Raw genomic sequence first — 25,235 nt, forward strand, 5'->3', positions numbered from 1 at the left:
CAACTACACCTTAAACCCAAACCTATTAACCTCTTCACCTTCAAACTTTATTTGCTGCCACCACAAAGTTCTGTTTAAGGTCTTTAAAAATACCTAAAAACCTCTTTGGGACTTAATACTAACTAATATATAATAATAATGTTAATAATAATAATAATAACCATTCTTCTTTCACTCATACCATGCTCATACTTTTTTCATGTCCAAATCTAGTAATTTGTGTCAAAATTTGAATTAGAACAAATAATTTTCCAGCAAAAAATGTAACTTGTATTTCAGTGGGAAATTGAGGACCATAGGTCATCCGTACTCCAATTACCACAAATTTTCACCATTGACCTTTTACACAGTGCTTTTGTCTTTTTTGGAGGGGGCATCTAGGGTTTTTAAAACACATCCATTTACAAGCCATGGGGTTCAACCCTACGGTTTTAAAAATGTGAACCTTAAATTTGCTTTTCTATTCAATAAAACTATTTAGCATATTCAAAAAAACTATAAAAACCCAAACTGGTAAAAAAAAAGTAAAACTTGCAAATTAGAAATACAGTAAAGCTATGAGCTCCAAATTAAAGCACAAAGATTAATTAAGTGATTAATTTATATTTAATCTGACAAAATATTCAAAGTGTTTTACAATAGTAATGGTAAGAAGACATACAAAAATACATACAGAAAACTTCTAAAAAAACTTAAATAATGAGGTCACACTGTCAGCACACAGAACACTTTTATGTTATGATTCTGTTATGGAAGCTTAACCATATTTCTCATATAATAACTCTGAAGATGATCTGTACTGCTCTTCCTATCTGACCCCGGTGCCTGGTCCCCAGGACAGGACATCTGGAATCCTTTGAAGGTGCCCTACTTGGGTGATCTTCCTGCCCCACTGATTTTATGGTAGGGTCTGGCCAAGATTCCAGATAACATTTATGACAGGATGTGGCCTAAGAAAAAGAACACATAGGCATTTTGCATGAGAGATATGATACAAAATACACATGAGATGAAACATATACCTAGGTAGTATTGTTTTCAAGCAATAAGTTTTTACACATAGTATTGGGTATCTCCTCCTCTCTAGCGGTAAAACCTCATAAGAGTGTAAACCTCCCAAAATTAATTGCCTGAAAACAAATGGTCCAAACATTTATTCTGAACATGGCTTGTCCAAATCAGGCCTGATTGTTTGCCAAAGTCCTCAAACACCTGACCATGATAATGTTTTTAATTGGGTTGAGTTTATCAATATTACTACAACCCAAAATACAAGTGCGGAACATACAGTGGATATAAAAAGTCTGAGACAAAGATAAATCATGTCAGAACTTTTTCCCTCTTTAATGTGAAAAAAACAAAACAACCCTCACAATAACCTGGTTGCATAAGTTCAACCTTGGTTTCATCAGACCATAACACATTTTCCCATGTGCTTTTGGTGAACTTGATGTTTGTTTTTGCAAACTTCAGCCTTCTTGCCACCCTACCCCATAACCCATTCATATGAAGAATACAGGAGATTGTTGTCACATGTAGCGCACAACCAGTACTTGACAGAAATTCCTGCAGTTCCTTTAATGTTGCAGTAGGCCTCTTGTGAGCCTCCCTGACCGGTTTTCCTCTCGTCTTTTCATCAATTTTGGAGTCTATATTTTCTCCATTTAATGATGACTGTCTTCACTGTGTTCCATAGTATATCTAATGCTTTGGAAATTATTTTGTACCCTTCTCCCGACTGATATCTTTCAACAATGAGATCCCTCTGATGCTTTGGAAGCTCTCTGCGGACCACGGCCTTCTGTCTGAGATGCAACTAAGCAAATGTCAGCTGAACTTTATTTGTGATTAATCAGAGTCACTTTAAATGATGGCAGGTGTGTAATGACGTCTATTTAACATGAGTTTGAATGTGATTGGTTAATTCTGAACACAGCCACAGCCCCAGTGATAAGAGGGTGTGCACACTTATGCAACCAGGTTATTGTGAGTTGTGTTTTTCCCCTCAAAGATCTCAGTTTGTTTTGCAATTGAATTGTTCATGTTGTAGGTCACATTAAAGGTGGAAAAAGCTCTGACATGGTTTATCTTTGTCTCATTCTTAAACATCACAATAACCTGGCATTTTAACAGGGGTGTGTAGACTTTTTATATCCACTGAAAGGATGCAAAAAAAGAAGGTCTTAAATCTTTTTCACAGAGTTTTTGTTTTCTTTTAAAAAGATCATGATATTTTAAGGATAAGCCAAATTATTTTACCACATTAATTAGAAAGACATTGATAGGAATTTTATTATATTATATGACAGTAAGCTGGTCCCTTTAACTTGATACAAGATACAAAACAAGGTATGATGCTAAACTTAAGATGTACTTCTATATTTATGCATGCAGATATCAGGGTAACTAATATGCTCCTGGGTTCTTATGTTCAGATGTCCTAGGCAGTAATCTATAATGGGAAAAAGGTCACCACAACCAAAGATAGTGGTGGATGCCAGTGAATTACAGAGAAAAAAAAAACATGAAAGCATCATTTAATTATTTTTGTGAACCTTTACAACCACATACATTTTTTAAGTTGCAGAAGAAATTAATATAATTATTATTAATAACTAGTATTTCAATAATCAATTGTATTTGGGTAAACTACAGCAATAGCTTATGAGGGAGGTTACTTACCAATGACCGGTGGGCCCATGGAACCCAGGCGGCACTTTGACAAGCAGAGGTGGATCCAGGGGGTCAACTGGGCAATTGCCCCAACCCCCGAGAAAGCCGACAGTATGCTTCACAAGTAGGGATAAAGACTTAAGTCCTGAGTCCTGGACTTACCTCTTTATACCCCTAGTTTCAACACGGGGCAAGGGAGTTGTATGTGACTGTCTGGATTTGTTTGTGCATGTGTCTGGGTATAATAGCATGCGTGTCTTGGTATGGGAGCATGTGTGTGTCTGGGTATGTGTGTTTGTGTCTGCCTGTGTGTGTATTTGCCAGAGTGTGTGTCTGGGTATGATAGCATGTGTTTCTGGGTATTTGTGTGTCTTGCTCATGCTTGAGTCTGTGTGCGTTTTTCTGTCTGTGTGTGTGAGTATGTGTGTCTGCGTGGGTATGCGTGTGTCTGGTAATGTTCGTCTGGGTGTGTGTACATTTGTTACTGCCTGGGTTTGAGTGTGTATGTGTCTAGGATTGGATGTGATTTTGGTGGGCATGGTTTTGGTGGGGAGAGGGGCAGCATTTCATCCTAGGACAGCACAATGTCTTGGACTGGACTTGCTATGACTTCATAGAAACGTTTCTGCGTTTTGTGGCTCCCACACATTTCAACTGCATGTGCCAGAATTAGTTTCCTGCTTCCCTCCCCATTATTTTTGTTATTGTTTATTTTGTAGGCAGGCTTCCCCTCTTTGAGGTGGTGCTAGTACCAATGCACAGTAGGGCTTATAAAAAAAAAAAATATATATAGAAAGAAAATATATATAGTATTTACAGTACATATTGTGACAGAGTCTATATGAGGGTTGTAAATGGAAGGTATTTAGGATCCAGAACCCTCCATAGCCTGTACTGTTTGTGTATAATTATCCTACAAGACAGTGCTTTCTATCCATCCAGGGGTGTCATGTGTGTGGAGTTTGTCACAATATATAGGAGGCAGGGATGAGTGATGTTCTTGTCATGACAGATACAGACAACAAAGGCCACATATGCTCTGTGCTCCAATGTGACTTCATGTGATGTCACGTCAGCCAACTGGAAAAAATTTTTAGGTGTCAGGTGGCCAGCATGAGCTTGTATTACACTCAACATTTCACTGTACCTAGTCGAACTGTGGCCCCACATTTTCCACTCTGACCATATAAATAATTGTTTAAAAACATTTATTCTTGATTGTTTAGTAACTTGAAAACCACATTTGTTTTTTTTACGGGTTTGTCAATAAATACATTTGTTCACATGAATAACTGAAATAAAATATTTCACTTTAAATAATACCACTGTATATATTGTATTTGTTTCATTAGTTTTATTCATTTTGGCTTAAACTTCACTCTATTAAAAGGCAAAATAGAGATTGTGTTTATTTAATTTCTGTTTTCTCTTTAAGGATTGCTGTAAATAAGATTCTAGTGTGATTCTTTTGAATACTGTTGATGTCAATGATAGACATGAGACACGTTATCCTTCTGGCTGTACTGCCGGAGAACCTATGACATGCATTAGGGTGGGCATGAAAGGCCTTGCTATCTACCCCCCGCCTTTGCATTTCACTTACCCTGGTGAAGTCCTGTGGTGGGAGCGCAAGGCCTCAGTCTTGCTGTCCTGCCACAGGGTGGTGAAGCTGCGCCGCAACCAGGGCCTCGAGCTCCCACCACCCCATTCAGGGCAGCGGTAGGAAGCAGAGGAGACAAAGGGGGCCGAGCGGTTGCTGAAAAATGTTTCATGTGCGACCACTCGGTGCCCCTATCTCTCCTCCTCTCCCTGCCTCCTCGATGCGGCCCTGGCCTTAGTGATGGGACGGCCACATGACTAACACTACCCTGTGTATATATACACTACTACACTACACTGCTACTGACACTGAAGCTTTTTGTATATTTTTATTTGTCCTTGAGACTACATTCCTGCTATGACCTTAAAAATGTGAATGAAATGCAAGAACATGTATATCATACACAACTATGGTATGATTAATGGTGCTAAAACTGTTGACAGGTATGCCACACACCAGCCATGTGACAAAATTCTTTATTTTATTTGCACAAGAGAAAATGTGTAAAGCATCATACACTTTTAAATGTAATTTTGTGAAGTTTAAATGGCACTTAAATGAAGTATGTAATGTCATAATCCAGATTTTTTCATTATATCATGTCAGATAACCTACTGTGCTCTATCAGCACATAAATAGGTTATTGTATTACTATTCCTCTAGGCATGTGTAACAAAAGCATTTCTGTAATTGATACTATGCATGTAACAAATTTCAGAGAAGGGCTAAAAATATATAAAAAGCTTTAGGTTAGTACTTAGTGTCGGTAAAAAGATCACACTGGGAAATACCGTACTGATACAACTACATGTACGCTTAAAGTAATGTAAGTAAAGTAGAAAAACACAGGTAATTCTTTAATTAACCCCCTGTTATCTATGTACTGGGAGAAGGTAAGTCATGTTGGTATTCCATGGTACCTACATATTCTTTACATATCTGATGTAGAAATGTGCTGGATGTTATGATACATAGAGTTAAAAAACTCTTTCACCAACATTCAATATAATTTAGCATGGGGCGATTAGCTAAACATATTTGTTTTCCTTATTTGTAAATTGAACATAAATATTCCAGGAATAGCTATATGAACTTTAGCAGACAAGGTCATGATATTATTGGTCTACAAACTGACCTTTACATTAAATGCAGATAGATCTGTTTACAATCCAGATGAGCAACAGTAAGCCCTGACATATCTCTATTAAGTCTTGAGAGCAGCTCCTGTAGATTAACCACTATCTGTAAAGAGTACTTTAGGACAGTGCAAACAAATAAAAACCAAATGGATAAATGTATAGCTACCTACACTCAGCTTAGCTGCACAGGTGGAGTGTACTCCCACCCTGTACAAATAACATGATATAACCAGAAACAGGGAGAACAAACAGGCACCCTCCTACTAAGTGAGGCGCTTCTGAATGAACAAATATACTGGTACTCGGTTTGATGTGCATGACCAAATGTACAAAAATAGTCACACCACTATAAATCACCACGCATCATTAAAGTCCAATAAAATAAATAAATGTATTGTAATTAATGAATAAATAGAGGAATTTGATATGTAATAGCAGTGATCCAACACACAAAAACTAGCAAACTCAAACTGTTAGTTCCACAGATTATGGAAATATATGGACTTTGGAGGGTGCAGATTGCAATATGTGGGGGGGGTAAATACAACTGATTTTGTAAACAACACTAAGTGATATTGAATTTTGATCGATTGCCCTATGAACCTCCTGAAGAAGCTGGGACTTGGATTTTACCCAGTGAAACGCGTTGAGAGTCTAGAGGCATTGTGAAGCAGAATTCCTGGATCTGTTTTGGACTAGTGAGACTCTTCCAGTGAACTGCCTGTGAGTCTTTCTAACAGAGCAGGTTCTATCCTTTATTGTACTTTGTTACGCTATGTTTATTGTATTGCTTTAACAGAGTAAAACCAATTTGGAATATTTTCAATTGAGGCAATTTTTCACTTTATGTTCGTGAGTGCATTTAACCCAAAATTTAATATCACCTACTGTTGTTTACAAAATACTACACTATCAGTTGTATTTGTTTTTTTCAACACATATTACATCCTGCGCCATCCAAAATCCATATATTTCCACTGTCTTATAAGCACCTGAGGAGTGCTAGGGAAGGCTGCGTGTTTATGCGTGGGTATTATTATAATTATTTTCATTTTCACTGTATTCATTGAAGAGTGAAACACCTAGTTGTTTTATTTCCACAGATTAGTCTAAATGTCCACAGTTGTAAGGGTCTTATAAAACGCTACAAAAAAATATGGTGGTCCAAGGAAAAGAAGACTCCCTCTACCAGATCTTCTACCCTCTATTAACAAGTAACCATAGTAACCTGTGGCTGTAGGCAAGGTTTTGTCCCAATTCAGCATTAGTTAAAAATGATCTGGCTTTCCAAATCAGTTTAATAGCATATTGCTGCACTAGTGACACTATAAAGACACGTCTAAAGCTCTACACATTTTTATTAGCTTTAATATGGCTTATATAAATGTTTTTTTCTATAGGTCATGTAGACACACAGAAATGTACAAGTACATTAGTTAAGTAATCTTAGTCTGAAAGATGAACTATAAACAGTTTTAAAAAATCTGCACCTCAGGTAATCATGAACCTTTGTCACTGGAGAGAATCTATATACAACAAAATGTCAGGTGTCCAACCTTGGCCACCTTTGTTGGGGGTAAGGTTCGTGATGGACATGGGACTGCGTGAGGCAGCCATTCCACAGCTGTGATGGAGGTCTATGATACAAAGGGTCCATGAATTTTACATCTTCCTGGGCTGGTCAGGGGTGATCAACCTAACTGACCCATGATCCCCACTGCTTACAAAAGTGGGGCAGCTGGAAAGCTTAGTGGGACAACAGGACAATGTTGTAGAATCAGGACTGTCATATGGAAAATGGGACACTTGAGAGGTATGTGATTGCTCAACATAAGAGAAAGCCTAAGAGAAAGTAGGTTTAGTTTATGGCCTTTCAGCAGGAAGAAACATAATGTCAGACAAGATTGGACAAACTGCTCTTCCAATTTGATTCTTTGTATACATTTTAAAGGCTTTTTTATTTTATATATTGCACAGTAAACATGCTGATAATGTATTATGTGTGCAATCAACAATTTTAGTAGGAGGTGGGCACATCAGTCACATTTACAATAAACATTTAACTCACAAAGTTTACATTGAGTGGACAATTGTTCTTCGGGGAATAACATGACCATGTCCAAACTAAATGTTATGTATTGAGTTATCGATCAGTACCTTATCTCCAGTACTAAACCAAACATCTTGCAACTGGTGGTGAGATATTTAAATGTGTACCTTGAAGCCTAACCTAAGAACATTCATCCATGGCAACTTTCAATAAGCAGTATTATGTACCCTCTCTTATTACATCCATTGCCGTCATCCACCCCATAGACTCAGTACATGGTAGCTAGCCACTGCATGTTATGGTTCTTCTATTCTATGAGGCAATCACTGTCATGTAGGTACTGCATAAATATAGGTACATACATGCTACAGTATGCTTAGACCACCAACCACATTTAGAAGCCTAATATTCCTCTACATCTTGCATCCGGACATTAACACTGTGTTTGAAGACAGCCTTTCCATACCCCCTCTCTCCTTGGTATGACTCACTGTAATCAGAGAGCACAGCAGTGTCCCAAGGAGATCCATATCACTTCTGAATCTCCAAGGTCGTTCATCTACCAAAAAAAGTGCATAGGCTATGAAAGAATTACGGCATTAATAATGCCTGTACTTAACTATTATGCACAGGGAATAGAAATCCTTTTGTAAAACAACACACACAAATACGGTGCCTTACATATTTTTTAGGCTAATATGTATGACTCCAATTTTAATGTTTAATTAGAAATGACTTATGAAATCCTCTTAATATTAATTTGATAGAAGTTGGTGTTATACTATGCAATGCTGATAGGGCTGTGTGTGTGTACAGTGGAATAACTGAATCATATAGCCAATATGTTGTGCCTCAGGGAATTTTAATAAGAAATAAGAATATTTTCAAGTGGCTCAATTTAAAGTATCAAAATGCCTGTCTGGCTATCCTGTTATTTTTTTAAATGGGCATTCCCGGGATCATCTTACTTTCTGAATGTACATATTATGTAGCCGAGCTATGAGAAAGTTGAAATACATTAATATTGGTGCAATGCACCAATTTCTAAATATCAAAATAATAGCCAGATGGAGGTAATCTCAAAACACTAACTGTGTTTTAATGTTGTTGACTAGGATGCACACTAATATTTACCAGGGTGACCTAAATTTGTGGGACAACCACTCCATAGCTGCTATATATAGCATCTTGTCTTTCCATACATGGAATGGAAGGCCAGCAGCATTCCTGTACAGATAGATATTATTTTTGTTTTCATCAGTCTGAGCCTGGTTAGTAGGTTAACACAGACCTTGCTCTTCTCTGCATTGAAAGTCTTACTTCTACTTCCACAGGTAAGTGTTATGCCTTTTATATTATACAATAAACTAGTTATATGCTGATTGTTAAGAAGACATAGAGTGGACATAGTGGAGGTGGATTTGGTAAAGTAGAAAATATAGGAAGGAAAACACATACTGACATATAAAGTTGAATTCAGTTACGGGTAACTTTGATGATGTCATCTATTTACATAATTTATGTTTAAATCTGCCTCTTTTTTGTAGGTTATGATTGCTTGGAGCATTTGAAATATAACCTACAGGGGTTAAATACTTTGTTCTTAAATACATGTAAAGGAATAATATGACATGGCTTTATTATGTGTTTTATTTTTAAATCTGTGTGTTCTATTGTATGAAAATATCAGATGCTGTAACATTTATTGCACCCCTAGTATCTTTCTTTGAGTTTTCTACCATGTTTGACTTCATTTCACATTTGAAACATTTGCTAAACAAAGAATATATTTGTATAATAGGATGGATAACCATGACAGCCAAGTATTTAAACTTCTTGTTAGTAACTGAGTCATCTAATGTGCCCTCTTAGATCTCTTAGGAACCATTAAAAAAATCCTTCTACTTAGCTAACTTGAACACATGCCACTAATAAACTAACATCCAACGTGGCATTAGATGCATTATTTGGCAATTGCTGAGAGTGGCTTTAGAACAAAGTCAAGCATTTAAAGCATGTATTAATGTGTTTCATTCAAGTAAGGATGTTTCTGAGATATTTTAAACACCCTTTTTATGCCTAGGGCGTGTTAAGCAAATAAATATGATTGTGTATGCTTATTTTCATTCAGACTACCAAATGTAAGTTACATAGACATGCTTAATATAAGGTAACTCATTTTTGAGTGTTTATTTCTAAATTCAGAACTAGTGATGTTCAGTATTCATCATTATGAACGTATGATGGAATTGCTGGTCACATCAACAAAGCGGCTGACATTTATCAGTGTAAATTTTGCTGCAATAGGTTACTCCTGGTAGTAAATATGAAATTCCAAAGCCTTTGTGTATCAGTGTAATTATACTATGCATGTAAATTTGAAAATGTGTGCTCTACTGGATCTTAAAGTGTGTAATAAAACAAATATACCACTGATATTTGGAATTCTGACTTAATAGAACCCAGGAAAATGGCTATGTTTCAAAACCAATGCATATCTGTCACCATTTGTCTAGGTAACAAAGTCTTGGTTTGAGGATTTACTGTTATATCCTGTAGATGCAGGAGGCGTTTAATTACAGGACACAATGACGTTGTCCGTAATTGACTGAACAGTCAATTTGTTATCACATTATTTTAACCAAAAAAAAGTCTTCGTTCAGCTTACCACAATTTGCACTTACATCACACCTCTGTTTTAGATGTGATCTCAAGTTACATCATGACAGACTTGGCATATATGTTACTGCCCTCTCATTATCTTGAAAGGGCTGCCCCTGTTCTGCACTGATTTAAAGAATTTGGGCCACTACTAGATGACATGTTTTACTTGCAATTCCATAGTCCACCAGGGTGTCTAAAGTAAAGAAGAGTCTAAGCAGCTTTAACATGGCGATTTAATCATTTCTGCATTCTTGTTTTGTATTTTCTATACATTCTTGCAAAGGTTTAGAGATGGGCTCCACAGATGCCAGAAAAATTCTCTCACCCTAGCTATGGAGTCCTCAAGAATGTAATAGGACACAGACGCTTTGTGTGCCTAATTTTATAATTTTTTTACTGCATAGCTTTTTGCTATTTGTTATTTTCCACTCTCCATTGCTTAGAAGTTAAATAAATGTTTTTTGACTAGACAAGTATTAAAACAAGTATTTAAAAAATGTCCCCATGCTAGGTGAAATTCTTGTACAAAAGAACTAAGAGAGTGTGGCACTACTCCAAAACAAATGCGTATTTGTCACCATATTTCAGTTTAACAAGTCTCCTGTTTGAGTATTTGCTGTAAGTGGAGCAGTTATCGGAGACTTTATAGCAGGCTTTTAAAAAATAATTTGGAGAAAGCCAATGCATTGATAAGCTTTTGGATCATGTCCTGTTTTTACATGGGTTATGGTAATTGCAATTTTAATTACATACCAAGTACAAAATATGCTTTTCTGTTTATAAAATTGGGTTGTGAGGACAGGGGTGTAGAAGAAGCTGCTGCACAATTACCCCTACAACATTGTGTCCACATATCTTCAAGCTATTTTAACATATTTTGGAAAGTATGATAAGACATTTCATGAAGTGTCTGTAAATAGACATTTTAATTACTAATTTTGAAATCTTCATACAGACATGAAATGTTGAGAACATTAATGGTCCCCTTATCCACAATCCTCCAGTGTATAGGGTCCCTGTAAATTCTTTGCAATTATGGCTACCTATCTAAGCACTAATTACAGGCTCTGCTACTGTGTGTATGCCTTTGAAGCTGTGTCCTACATTTTACTACTATCTGCTCTCATTTCTGCGGGTTACAAATAGATATAGTGAATAACCTGTTACCTTATACGATATTGTAATATTGGTGGATTGATATGACCACTTACTACGTAAGTATATCACTACGTGATATATGACTTACAACTATAAATTCAGTAGTAGTAACAAACGCCTCCCTTGCTAGCTTAACAGTGTGCACTTAAGCCAGTCTTGGATAGAGAAGGATTTGTTTTAAGCATTTCTGTTGATGGAAGTCTTTCGTCTGCTGAATGTTTAGAGCAGCTGCAAAGGCGACTTGGATGTTATCACGCTTACCACATGGTACTGATGGAAGACACACAGGGCAGGACAGAAAATAATTTTGTCCTTGTGAATCCAGTGAGCCGACTGCTTAAATATAGAGTGCAATTTCTGGCTCATTGCCATAAATACACTAGGACATTGCTAATATTAAGGATATATATATATATATATGTATGCAGAGCCGGCCTTAGGTGTTCTGGCGCCCTGTGCGGACTACTCCTCTGGCGCCCCCCCATCCCAAAAAAAGAAAGGAATAAAAACTTGTAACAAAACTTGTAACAAAACCCCAATCACTATATACTACGCGAAACATTGATGTGGTCTAGGCCTACCACTTAATTGTCTGGCTTAGTAGTAGGGATGCACCGAAACGAATTCTGGACTGAAACCGAAAGTGCAGCATTTACCTGGCCAAAACCGAATATGACCCCCCCCAACAACATGAAAAATCTAACACTTTTATTTAAAGTAAGTAACACACCAAAATAGGAGAAAACAATTAAATAATATTATATATAGTCCAAAAATAGTTACCGGCACTCCAGGGACTTTCCAAATAACCACACAAACAACTTCGGTTTTCAAGTCTATATATATCATATATATATATATGATTAACAGCAATCACATTCCTATCATGCCCAGGCATACCCAGATTCCAGGATTTACTCGCAGACTTGGCATGATAGGAGTATGATTGCCCTATCTACCCCTTCTCACTCTCTTCTGCCGTATCTACCCCTTCTCACTCCCTTCTCCCTATCTACCCCCTTTCCCCTGTCTCACTCCCTTCTCCCTATATACGCCCTCCTAACTATCTACCCTTTCCCTCTTTGAAGTTCACTTACCTTTCAGGAGTCCTGCGGTGGGGGTGCAAGGCCTCTGCCTCCCAGCTCTGCCACTGTATGGAACAGTATAGAATGATGGGAGTTATGATGTACTTTTAGAGCATAATTAGATCATGAAAAAGACATTGGAAATGGTACAGCATAACACCCATCACTCTCACACACTTACCAATCCACACACATACTAATCCACACGCATACCAATCCACACGTATACCAATCCACACGTATACCAATCCACACGTATACACTAATCCACACGTATACACTAATCCACACTTACCAATGCACACATATATACCAATCTAGACGTATACCAATCCACACGTATACCAATCCACACGTATACCAATCCACACGTATACCAATCCACACGTATACCAATCCACACATATATACCAATCCACACATATATACCAATCCACACACATATACCAATCCACACACATATACCAATCCACACATATATACCAATCCACACACATACCAATCCACTCTCACTGAATGCTTTCCTACCTTTCCTCTTTTCTCCTTACAGTTCCTTTTCCTCCTCTTCGTTCTTCTTCTTCTTCAGTTCTTCTTCCGGGTCAGAGGGCACGGACAGCGGTGGGCGCGGCTTCAGTGTTGTGCGCCGGGATCTGACAACAAACCCCGGCGCACAGCAGCTGTTGCTGCGCGGATCACAAGGGAGCGGTATCGGAGGTCTTTAACAGACCTCCGGCTCCCTTGAGTGATGTTAAGCCGGGTTCAAGGGAGATCCTTGAACCGGCTTAAAATCACTCAAGGGAGCTGGAGGTCTGTTAAAGACCTCCGATACCGCTCCCTTGCGAGCCTGCTCCTCCAGCGGCGGACATTACTGTCCGTCTCTGGAGGGGTGCCGGGTGCCCCCCTGATGAGCGGTACCGGGTGCCGCTCGCCCCCCCCGCTAGGTACGCTGCTGACGGTCGCACAGGTCGCACACCCCAAAGGCCGGCCCTGTATGTATGTGTGTGTGTACTTAGACTGTTCTTTCAAAATCAAATGGTGAAATTTGACAAGACTCTTTAATTGTCCTTACATTCCATTACTTTCTGCACAGACATCCCTAGCTTATAGGCAGATAGTACATTATGCGTTATTTGAAAAGTTAAATGCTCAATGCATTTAAGTTGAGATAATAAGCCTCAAAGTCTACTAGCCCCTATTTCAACTGTTGGCAGTGACCACGAACAACAAACAGGGGTAAAAAAACCTCATTTCACTATCCCTAGAATTTTCACATCTTTGTGCTTCAATACTTTTTTGTAACATGGGGAAGACATTCTCTACCAGCTCAGTGTCGTAATTCTCCTCTACTGAAGGACAAACCCCCCTAATGTAAGGGGTTAATGTTTTAGTCCTTACGTTTTATTATACCAACAGCGGCAGTAACATACCACCTACCCTTTTTCCCACTATTCATAATTTAGTAGTGCTCTTTATTTACCAACAAACCAATATATTTAACTGCTTAACAAATAAACCAACCACTTTCTTAAGGATGAGTATGGCACCTCTCGATATATGTATGAAAGCAGATAAGAAAAAATGGTGGTAGAGTGCATCCTATAACTTTTCTTACATGGGGCACCCTGCCATCTAGTTACACCACTGTTTCAATGCAGGCATTTAGCTTATAGTGTATAATATAGCACACAAAGCTAATAAACTAGTTGTTACAGATTAAGACCATCCCAATGCTATTTATTTGGCCAATATTCCTTTCTTAAGATATGCAAGCTGTGATTGAGGCAATCAATTGCCTAACTCCCTGAGAAGCAATTATACTTTTATTTACCAGCTTTATTGGGTTCTCTAAATCACTGTATTTGGTTGCGCCCATCAGTTTTGTGTTGCTTCTCTTTTAAGTGATCATTGATTTTTAATGGCCCAGGACTAATTAGGATTATCTATTAGCTGCATTGTATGATGTTTATTGTGAGCGCTCTCTCATTTTCTTGGTGTTTATAATACTTCACATTGTTATTAATTCCCATTAATCAAAAAAGCAAGAGTATCTAATCGCCCATCGACACAAACAACATTATGCCATATATTTCTGTTTATGCAGTTCTATAACCAACATTGCTGGGACTCCTTGCAAGGTCCATTACTTATAGAAAAGAACTTTGCACACTTGCCTAATAAGAACATACACATGAATATACATGTGAATTGCAGTTATATTATGGATCCAATAAATGCCAGGGACAAGTGTTGTGTAAGAATAAGCTTATTATAGGTTTATACAAACCTGATAATAAGCAATCACAGACATCATAAGCAACTGGTATCTTAAGTAACTGCTCTTGTGGACCTCATGCTATGCACTTGTGTTTACAGTATGTAAGAACAGGACAGAGAACATTTAATACTATTTGTCAATGAAAATTAGAGAACAACAACATAAATCATTGCAAGATGCCCTTCACAGTCCACAGTTGGGCTGGTAAGCTAGAGAGGCTTAGCAGTTCTTCCATAACAGCGGTATACCTGCTAACTGCATATTGGATTTTGGTATTTGGTGACATATTGGCTACAGTGAGGTCTGTCCTTCATCCCTTTACCTTTCCTGTTTTCTTTACTTTTGTTTTTACCTTTCTTTTCCATACACTTTCATTCCCATTTCTCTCTGGGATGTGCAATATCTTCTATATGCTTTAGTAGCCAGCTGCAATTCTAGTTTTAAAATCCGCTTTCTTAAGGCTGCCAGATCTTCACACCGTGAGCTCACCGTGTTCAATTGAGACTCTGATTCATGAGCTAGCACATTAAAAGATATTTGTGTTGGTTTAGCTAATGAATGAGACCTGCACTGAGCTTGTTCTTAAACAATATATATTGAAACTAAAGTACCACCATCACAAGTAGTGTTTATGCAACCAAAATACTATATGCATCTTTGTGTGTAACTATGAAAGGATGCTGAAAAAAAGATTACATAAGTAAATTATAATGAATACAATTTATAAAATACATTAATAAACATAGTGCTGCAGAGAAAAATAAAATAGTTTTTTTTAATAATACATAATACAATAATAATGTCTTATTACACCCAAATGACAGAATGTCATATTCAAATTTCCATATGTGATTTTTATTCCATTACACATTTTAATTGAATACAAATGATGGTGTAGTGTTAATTTGTATGTAGCAGACTAGCTGAAATATGTTAAAAGTTACACCATATATGGTCAGTAAATATATATATTGGGCTGGCCCAATATAGGAAAGCAGTAGTGTATTCTGACCTAGGCCAAACTAGATCTAAGGCATCAGTTCCTGGGGGTTGATAGTTCACTGCTTCTCAATAGGTTGGTTGCAAGGGAGATGCTTTATCTCCCAATCTGGGCCATTTACCGAGCAGGTACAGCCTCCATAATAAGCAGTCATATCCCTCAGGAGTGAGGTCATTATGTGCAGCTGGGCAACTGCCTTGGGTTAGGCCTTTGGTAGTGACCAGGGTAAATACCTTACTGGAAAAAAAGTTAACTAGGTTACTTGACAATGTCTACCCTTATATCACGACTGCCTGCCACCACCTGCTCAATTGTACCATATTCTACATCTAGCCCATGACAAAATGGGTACGTCAGATTGTACACAGGAAGCCAATAAATAAAAAGAAGCCGAGGAGTGTGACAATGTCTGATTTGTTATTTTGTTATCTGTCGATATAACAACAAAACGGCATGCAAATCTGATTGGCATTTCTAATAACTCTTTAGTGCTTGCCTAGATAACACAAAATGTACACAAAACAGAGAAAGAAACCATTATATACCCAGCGAATACCATTCAAAAGCACTAAGTATTGGGGATTCTGTTACAACATCTGGCCATATGTTGTTTAGCCCGCCACTATGTCAAAGCACCCCAAGTTTGGTGAGCCCCAAGTGATTTCTCATAGCTATATTGCTTACCAAGGAGCTAAATAAGTGGGACTGCACTGCATTTTAACCCACTGAGACTCTCAAGCAACTTAAATCCATCTCTGGACACTTTTAATGAGGCACCTGTGAGGCAAGTGGGGTGCCGAACCCTAAGGTTTGGTCAAAACCTGCAAATATGCAAAACAACAAGAATACAGAAAAGAGCATAAAAGGCATACACATTCAGATTCACTGGTAGCTTCCAAAATAATAATGACCAATAGCTACACATATCAGTGCTATCTTAGAGTGTCAGAGTATACTTTTGTGACACAATTTAAAGCAAATTAGCTACATCAATATCTGTTCAGGGGTGATATTAACCAGCTGTGGGGCTTTCTGATGCCCCTGCTCTTCATGTGTGTGTATTTACCTCTTTTTGGCTAAGATGAAACTGGAAACGTATGACGCTTACTTGCTTGGGTCCTTTTGATTTGCGTATCCTAACACACCCATGTTAAGCTTAGAATAGAATTATTACATGCAAAATTACCATGAAGACCATACTGTTTCAACAGCTGTGCATAACCTTCTAATTTTGCCCTTGGCTGTTCTTAACTCCTAGACAAGAATCAGATCTCTTTAAGGACCTTATCCATAATACTTTTTATAGGAACTTCTGTTGTTTAACAACTGGCTAGATTCAAAGTAAGCTATAAATTAGCTTAAGGGAATTTTGAGGAGTAGTCATTTAAGACAAATGGATATGAGTTTTGTAGTTAAAATTATGTAAGATCCAACCTAACCTCAAGTAAAATAGTTTTGTGTTTCATGACAGTGTCAGTTTTCAGATTTAAAAGATTAAAAAAATGGTTACATTTTTTTAAAATAAAATGTTCTTTCCTAAAAAATCTAATTCATTATTCTGTTACCTCCAAGAATTCCAGATTACAAAGAAATAAAATAGGTTCTAACCAGATTTTTAAAAACTAATTATATTTATGTTTTTGTATGGTTTTATCGCCCCCTACCATTGACTTCTGTAATCAAGTTGTAACAACAATCAGATACAAGTCAATACAAGTGTAGTGAAGACAAGTAATTGTAAATACACAGTGATCAAGGGGTAAATCTTTATCAAGATTTTGTAAACACTGGCTTTGCATGTCATATCGGTTGTAATTGGACATCACAGTGATCACATGACCAGGAGATCACAGGATTGGGTTCTAGAGCCAACCCACTGAACTAGAACCCAACAAAGACCACCATACAAGTTAAGTTTAAAATGTGGCATTCTAAGCCATCACAATTGTTCCTAGGAACCATTACATACCGATGACATAGAAAACAGGTTAAACACATTTCCTTTCTCAGATTGAAAAAAAAATATTTTACTTTTGGTGCTGGACTTTTAGAAAATTTTCAGAAAATTTGGAGTATCAGTTGAAATTCACCTTGTTTTCTAAGGTGACCAGAATTCCTGTTGAATGAGTGACTATTTTTATAATAGAAAAATAATGTTTTTATAATAGATTCACTTTAACTAAGAATTTATATACAATTACCTAGTGTCAAGTAGTAGGTCCATAAAGACATGGTTGGATGAGTTTGGTGTTGAAGAATTTGACTGGCCCACACAGAGCCCTGACCTCAACCCCTTCAAACACTTTTGGGAAGAATTGGAGATTGCGAACCAGGCCTTCTCATCCAACATCAGTGCCTGACCTCACAAATGCTCTACTAGATGAATGGGTAAAAATTCCCACAGAAACGCTCCAGGATCTTGTGGAAAGCATTCCCAGAAGAGTGGAAGCTGTTGTAGCTACAAAGAGGGGATCAGCTTCATATGAATGTCTATGTTTTTAAAATGCAATGTCATCAAAGTACCTGTTGGTGTTATGGCCAGGTGTCCCAATACTTTTGTCCATATAGTGTACATACAATATAATTGTAAGCATCATGCATGTAGCTTGATCCCCCTCATTTTTTTGTCAGGACCCTCAGATGGATGCATTAAAAAAGGTGCATATTTTCATGTGTGTGTCTTTACCAATAAATATGGGTGACACAAGTGCACCTTGTCATACTAGCAGTTTTTGGTACCTTACTTTTTTCAATATCATACTTGTAAGACGAATATAGATTTATTGAGTGCATTGCATTGTAATTTGTAGGATTTGGGAATCTGATGGATCCCCATTAAGAATTTATTTATGCTTAGAGCATTAGGGACGGGGTCCTTCATTTTAAGGTGACCAGAATTCATGTTGAATGAGTGACTATTTTTATAATACAAATAGAATATGTTTCTATAATGGATTCAGTTTAATTACTGTACATTGATATACAATTACCTACTGTCATGTAGCAAAGTACTTAAGGTTTCTCTTTTGGGTCCAGGTCATTTTAATATTTAATGTTATTTAATGTTTGGGAGTGACACAAAAATAAGTGACTTTAATAACTTCGCTACTTTGCATTAAAATTTTGAGACTGATTATTGAAAGTTTGAAAATCAGAGATGTTAAATAAAAAGCTTTCTATATCCTCCTCACCCAGTAGTATCATACATATTCATTCGCATGATACATTTAATTACATCAAAAATATTTATTTTAACAATGTTTATAGTACATGCCCAGGAGTGGAGACATTATTCTTTGCTTATATATTTTTTATAGGATACACTGATTACTCAATATTTTATAACTATACAGTAACAAATATTCAGAAACAAAGTGTCATGCATTTAGCATTTTATCATTAATGAATTACTATTTTCATTCTGTGAGAGCATTGTTGTATTAATTATTTTCTTCGCTGTAGAGACATGGCAAAAGTTAATCCAACCCCTTTTTTTGGTTTTGCTATGTTAAAGGTCTTCTGGGCTTCATGTCGACAAAATCCTGCCAATGTCCAACAGTGAAAACCACATAAAAATAAATGTTATTGCTCAGCTTGTTACAATGTTGTGGAATTTAGTAAAAGGTCCTTTGCCAACAATGAAGATTCCCTTGCCTGGGCTTTGTTCTAGCAGAATGCTGTCAGTCATTATTGGTTTTACTGCTAGTAAACAAATGTGCCTATGCTATGCAAAACTTTAAGAAGATCTTGTTCCGTTTTCATGGCAATAACATATGGGTGCTTTCTTTTGTGTTAATAGCAAAGTTTCGGGTAAACATTATGTCTTAGACAACACCTCACATGATGAAAGGATTATTTCTGGGAAGGGCTTGGTAACTCAGCAGTACTAGGAACGATTATTCCAGGGCTTAATGACATAAGAGTTAAATTCATCAGTAGTAGGTGAAACAGCACCTAGGATATTTAATCATAAATGCATTTTATTGATTGAAGAAAACATTTATTTTCATATATAATAAGCATGGATTTCTTTTTATTTCTAGAGGCCGGCACCATGTCGTCCAAAGTGGTTCCTTTCTACCAAAAGAGACAGAAGCATTATGACCAATCGTATCGCAACCTCCAGACCAGATATGTAGTACAGGAATATTCTGCACAAAAGTAAGTAGTAAACAGTGAAAAAAAACATGGATTTTAAACGCATGAAACTTTCCTCCTTTGTCAATACACAATTTTCTTATATTTCTTTATGAATAGAGAGGGCCTTGCAAATCACTTAAACTCAAAAAGTTACATAAAATGTATTTACTTATGGAGAACATGATGCTAATGAAGTCCAGGCGCTATGTGATGCATAAATGTACATTTTAAACATATAGTGATTATAATTTATATTTAAGATCTCAGTTTGTCATAGTATTATGTTTTTGTACAATAGTTTAATATATACACTACTTTGTTTAATGAGACTGGAGGTTATAATAAACACTTTATAGATTGTCCACTGAAGATAGACTTTGTTAGGGATATTAATGAGACAAAATAGGCAAAACCAATATTTTATCACACACGCAAAATAACGACGCTATCAATTATTGTGGGATCGCATCCACAATATTAATACAAAGAGATACCCTATATTTTATCTCTGATCCTAAATTCTTTCAGACCGCCGAAAATTATAATTCAAATTAGATATATATCACCACGATAGTCAATCAAAAATATTATTTATTGTAAACACAATTTATAAAATATCTATATGACTCACACAGTGCATGATATAAAACAGAAAATTCTTAAAACATGTCAAATTGAATCAGTTCCAAATACAGTATATAATCGAAAGTTATCAATATGAATTACTACTTTATGAGTCTAACACACACAATTAATTCCCATTCCACTCAGCAACCAAAATAATAATAATCAGGGCAGTAATAAAAAGATCACTAACTCTATCTATATATTAGTTCTACTAATATGACAAAATAAGAGTATTAGTGAAGTTCCTAATAGATGCAAATAATGTCAAACTTCATCTACAGGTAAAAATACCTTTTCATTATTGTCATTATCACGGGTTATAAGCTGCAGTCTCACAAGCCGTCATATACAATAACGTCAAATACTTGCTATTTCCCAGAAGAAGGGAATTCTATATGAAGAAGACAAAATTCACCTCTATTTAGAATAATCAAACAATTATAATTACCACCACTTGTTGCTGTGGTCCAACTGATCCTTGTAGAAGTTAATCCAGGTTCAATGGCAAGAAATTAAGTGGAAAGAAATATAACTTTCTAAAAGTTATATAGGTTAGGACTCAAAGTAACTCTAAGAGTAAAATTACGGTGTCAGGATCTTAAGATTCCAATTCTCTGGGGTAAATTTGGTGACTTAGTCCGTCAGGATGTGTTTGTTTCAGGGTGCCTTTCTTTCAGGGTGCGTTTTTAGGGTGAGTCCCCTCAATTATTAAAGACATAAGCTTTTAAAGACAGAGCTTATTATCATAGCCTCCACCTCTTGATTGGAATTCTCCAATCATAACGGTGGGTTTTACCCATTATAATTAGGACTTCTACTCATATTTACACCGTTGTCATTTCTTAATTTACCTGTGAGAGACGCTCTGGTCTAAGAAATAATTTAAGACCATTACATATGCGTTTGGAATTTATCCATGGTCACCCCTATCTCTAGATGTTACCTTCTAGATAGTAAATCAGGTCTTTGTAGTCACCCATATCTCCAGATGTTGCCTCCTAGGTAGTAAATTAGGTTTTGGTGGTCTTACGACGTATCCCCCATTCCAATTTACATTCCTAAGGATATGTAGTGTCTACTCCTTAACTTTCTCATGGAAGATAAGGTTAATTGGATCATATATACTGAAGCATCTATATACATGAATACTTCTTTGTTCTCAATTATAGAGGGAACAAGGACAAAAAGAAATAATCACTATATGATTAAGTAAAATAAAATGGCTCTGACTCCATTTTGTGCTCATGTAAAATACAGAATATATAGAATACATGTTTTCCATCATAAAATATCTGACAACTTAAACTTGTACCACATTGAGGTCCAAACTATTTCTTTTGAAGACTGAATTGACTCATAATGGTAGACACTCCAATGCCTTAATAGTTCATGGTTTAATGCATTTCACACTAGTTCAGGATTATTGCCTTGTTGGCATTATTATTGCCTTAATGGTATTATTGTAGCATAATATCATGTGACATCTTCCAGTCTGTCGCTGGAAGATGCCACTACCAGCTCCACTTTTGGCTCAGCTGAAAGAACAACATAAAGAAGTGCCTTCAGAAAAATCTTTGCTATATATTACCCTACATTTTTCATTTACATGATGTAATTGCCAGGAACACATTAACATATCAATGGCTATAATTCCCATTTCTACACTGGCAGGCAGAAGCTTAGGTTTCTGTTAGTGACACCTTTGATTTTGGGATCCGTAGACAGAAAAATCAAACACATACCAAGCAATTTCTATGCCTTTTGTTGTAAGAATTACATTGTTTTAAGTATATCTTTTTCATAATAGATTTTTGTAATTTTCATAATTTATTTTCACTTTCTTCTTCCAGCTCTTCTTTTTTCCTGACAAAAATCAGAGAAGCCAATCTCTTTATTTTTCTTGGATAATCATCACCTGTGTCTTCTTTCATCCAGATTATTAAATAACTCCATAGATGTATTTTATGTAGATATGATCAGAAATATAAAAATATATATGGAATATATACTTTGTGTCTAAGTTAGATTTGAGTCTTTTGGATCACCAACATGTTATTGTAAAACACTAATTACCTGACGATGTTCAATTTTCCATTGTGTTTTAGATATTTCAATTTGTATGTCATTGTAACCTGTAAGTAACAAAGGCTTTTCAAGCTTCAATTTAGGTTTTGTTATTCCAGACTATTAGGCAATGCCAAAAAAGCCATACATTGTTAAAGGCAATTTTATAGTTATTGTTTGGTTTAGACCAGGCAGGCTATAAAATTCATTTTGCACAAACTTGACCTTTTTGTGTTAATCTCCAGTAGGAGTTTAATACTTTGAATAACAGTAGCCTACAATGATATAAAGTAATTTAAGTAAACAGAACAGTAATAACAGTATATGTTAATTATATTCTTTGTATAACTGATTCATAAGTCGTTAACAATATCCTAAGACTTTTAGAGGCAATTCACAAAGATGTGCAAAATCTATTGATAGGTTCCCCTTACGGATTTAAAAAAACCTAAAAGTTTATCTGCAATTCTGATTGATCACACAATTCAGTAAATATATATATATATATATATATATATATATATATATAAATATAGTATATATATATTTAAATAAAATATATGTGAAAATATATGTGAACACTAGCCTTAGGAACCATTTAATATACATGATTTCCTTCGTGTCGCTTTAGAAGAAGCTCCTCGGCTTCTGTTGAAAGAAGTGCAGCAAGTTCAACAAGCTCATCACTGTCAAGGAGCAGATGCATTTGTGGGGCTGATAGAGATGTTCAACAATACTATGTCCCTGAGTTTAGAGCAAGGTACATGCTGCTGTATGCCATTCAGAGAGCATTAATGGCATGGCAGAACAAAGCAACTGTACGACAAATAAAGTTGCCCCTTCTTAAATAAGAATGCGTGGGTGCATTCACTAATTTGGTGCTAATCACATTAATAATAAATGATATTGCTACAATGTGTGATTCTTTAATAAGTTGGATTTTTTTACTTGCTTTTCATATTCTCCCCTTCAACCTTTTTTTTTTATAAACAATAACCAATCAATCAATAACATGTTAACATTTGAATTTTTTTTTAAATACATCATACCACTTCTTGCCTAGGTTCTGCCTTCTCCTCACCCACTAATGCCTACTCCCAACCCACTAGTGGTGCTACCTCTCCCGCTATGTGTGGCTAGCCCTGCCGCTAAATAAAACCATACTCCGGAAGAGTTTGGACATACAGGGATGGAAATGGCATGGAATATATGGTTTAGGTTTCATTTTGTGTTTCTGGACTAAGAATCCTTCTGGAATTTATTTTTGCCATTTTTAAATATTGTTTCTTAAAAGTACAAAGAAGTAATAATATTGAGGGACCCAGTAGAGGCAAGGCTGGGGATTAGTCCTTGTGGAGTATGCCAATGCAAAGAAAAGCAGTCAATCACTGGCAGAAAAACACCTCCTTTGAAAGCAATGAGAACCCTTTTCACAGACATGTATACAGGGGGCTTTATTAAACCCCCTATGGATATCGTATGTGAGCCATGTCTGGAACTGGCTGGTGGTGAGTATCTGCACACAGATGAGCAAGAGTTGCATTTGATAGAATGCATCTTCTGCAAGTCAAATAGCTAAAAGGGGAAACGTGCAAATGAATAGTGATGAATCTCTTTATGCATTTGAGTGTACAAGATGTTTCAGGATTCCCAACAAAGATTGCAAAAGTCTCACCTTTGGGTAATTACTATAACAATACAGTCCCCTAACATTCTTAAATGGCCTTAGGGTGATGCCTCTCTTAATGGCCATCCATGCATTATTATTGTGTTTTTGTGAACCTGATTGGTACCATATTAGTCACCATATCAAAGACTGCATCGTGGTTTATGCATCTTGGAGTGTTGGAGCTTCTGCATTTGACTCTTCCATCCTTTCTGATTTCTCCAAACTACTACAGGGCAATTTTATTTCTCTTATATAAGAAAACAAGGCTAACACCAGTGCCCATTTTCAGATTTTTCTCAAGTACAAAATATCTTCTTAAAGTTTCTGCTATACTTCTTCTTTGGCAAAATAATCTGACCGAAACAGTATGTATAATACATACTTTTATATTTATAGCTTCATAATTTCTCATTTAGGAATTTTATATAGTGTAGTATGCCTTGATCCATTATTTTTCAACCTGCCAGTGTTCCATTTCTGCTGTCCTGTACTCATGAAACAATTTGTGTTGTCAATTTGTTTTTGTTATATAAAAATATTAATCTCCTTCACCCTAATTCATTTTTTTCTTATCTCTGGTGTTATTTCCAATTATTTCCAACTCATTTCAGGCTAATTTTCTTTGCTTGTTCTTTTTAATATTCTAAGTGCATTGCTCTCATTGATAACACCTTTTTCAATGCAGCTCTCTATAAACTCTTCTCTAGTCTCTGACACATCTTTTTAGTTCTGTTCATCTTGCTTTAATTATGTATGTTTGTGTGTGTATATATGTATATATATATATACATCATAGTTTACTGATAAGAGATAAGACTTGAATCAATGCATTGTGTGTTTAAAACTGAAGAGACAAAGCAGCTTCAAGGTGGGATGGATTTAGAAAGTAGTAGGAGACAGGTGAGCAGATTATTAGAAAAGTTGAAAAAGGAAAAAAGTAATTCATATCAAGGAAAAAAGAAATATTAATGAAGATATGAGGGCAAAGCAGAAAAGAAACATGAAACTACAGAAGGAAAAACAATAACAGATAAAGGATAAGAGAGAAAGGGAAGTCATATCCAGCAGACAGACATTGATGTGAAAGAATG

At 36.2% G+C, this 25,235-nt stretch overlaps 1 protein-coding gene across 1 annotated transcript in view; it reads left to right on the top strand.

Annotated features, from left to right (window-relative positions):
- Positions 1–19,698: 19,698 nt before the first annotated feature.
- Positions 19,699–25,235, top strand: part of LOC149302323 (myomesin-2-like) — a 65,236-nt gene continuing 59,699 nt past the window's right edge. Inside the window, exon 1 of the mRNA XM_089482422.1 lies at positions 19,699–19,805. Within this exon, the coding sequence (XP_089338548.1) occupies positions 19,699–19,805 (107 nt within the window). The remainder of the gene's footprint in view (positions 19,806–25,235) is intronic.

This window comes from Sceloporus occidentalis, unplaced genomic scaffold (genome assembly GCF_023333645.1).
Source record: "Sceloporus occidentalis isolate IW3139 unplaced genomic scaffold, rSceOcc1.0.p SCAF_19, whole genome shotgun sequence".
NCBI lineage: Eukaryota > Metazoa > Chordata > Lepidosauria > Squamata > Phrynosomatidae > Sceloporus > Sceloporus occidentalis.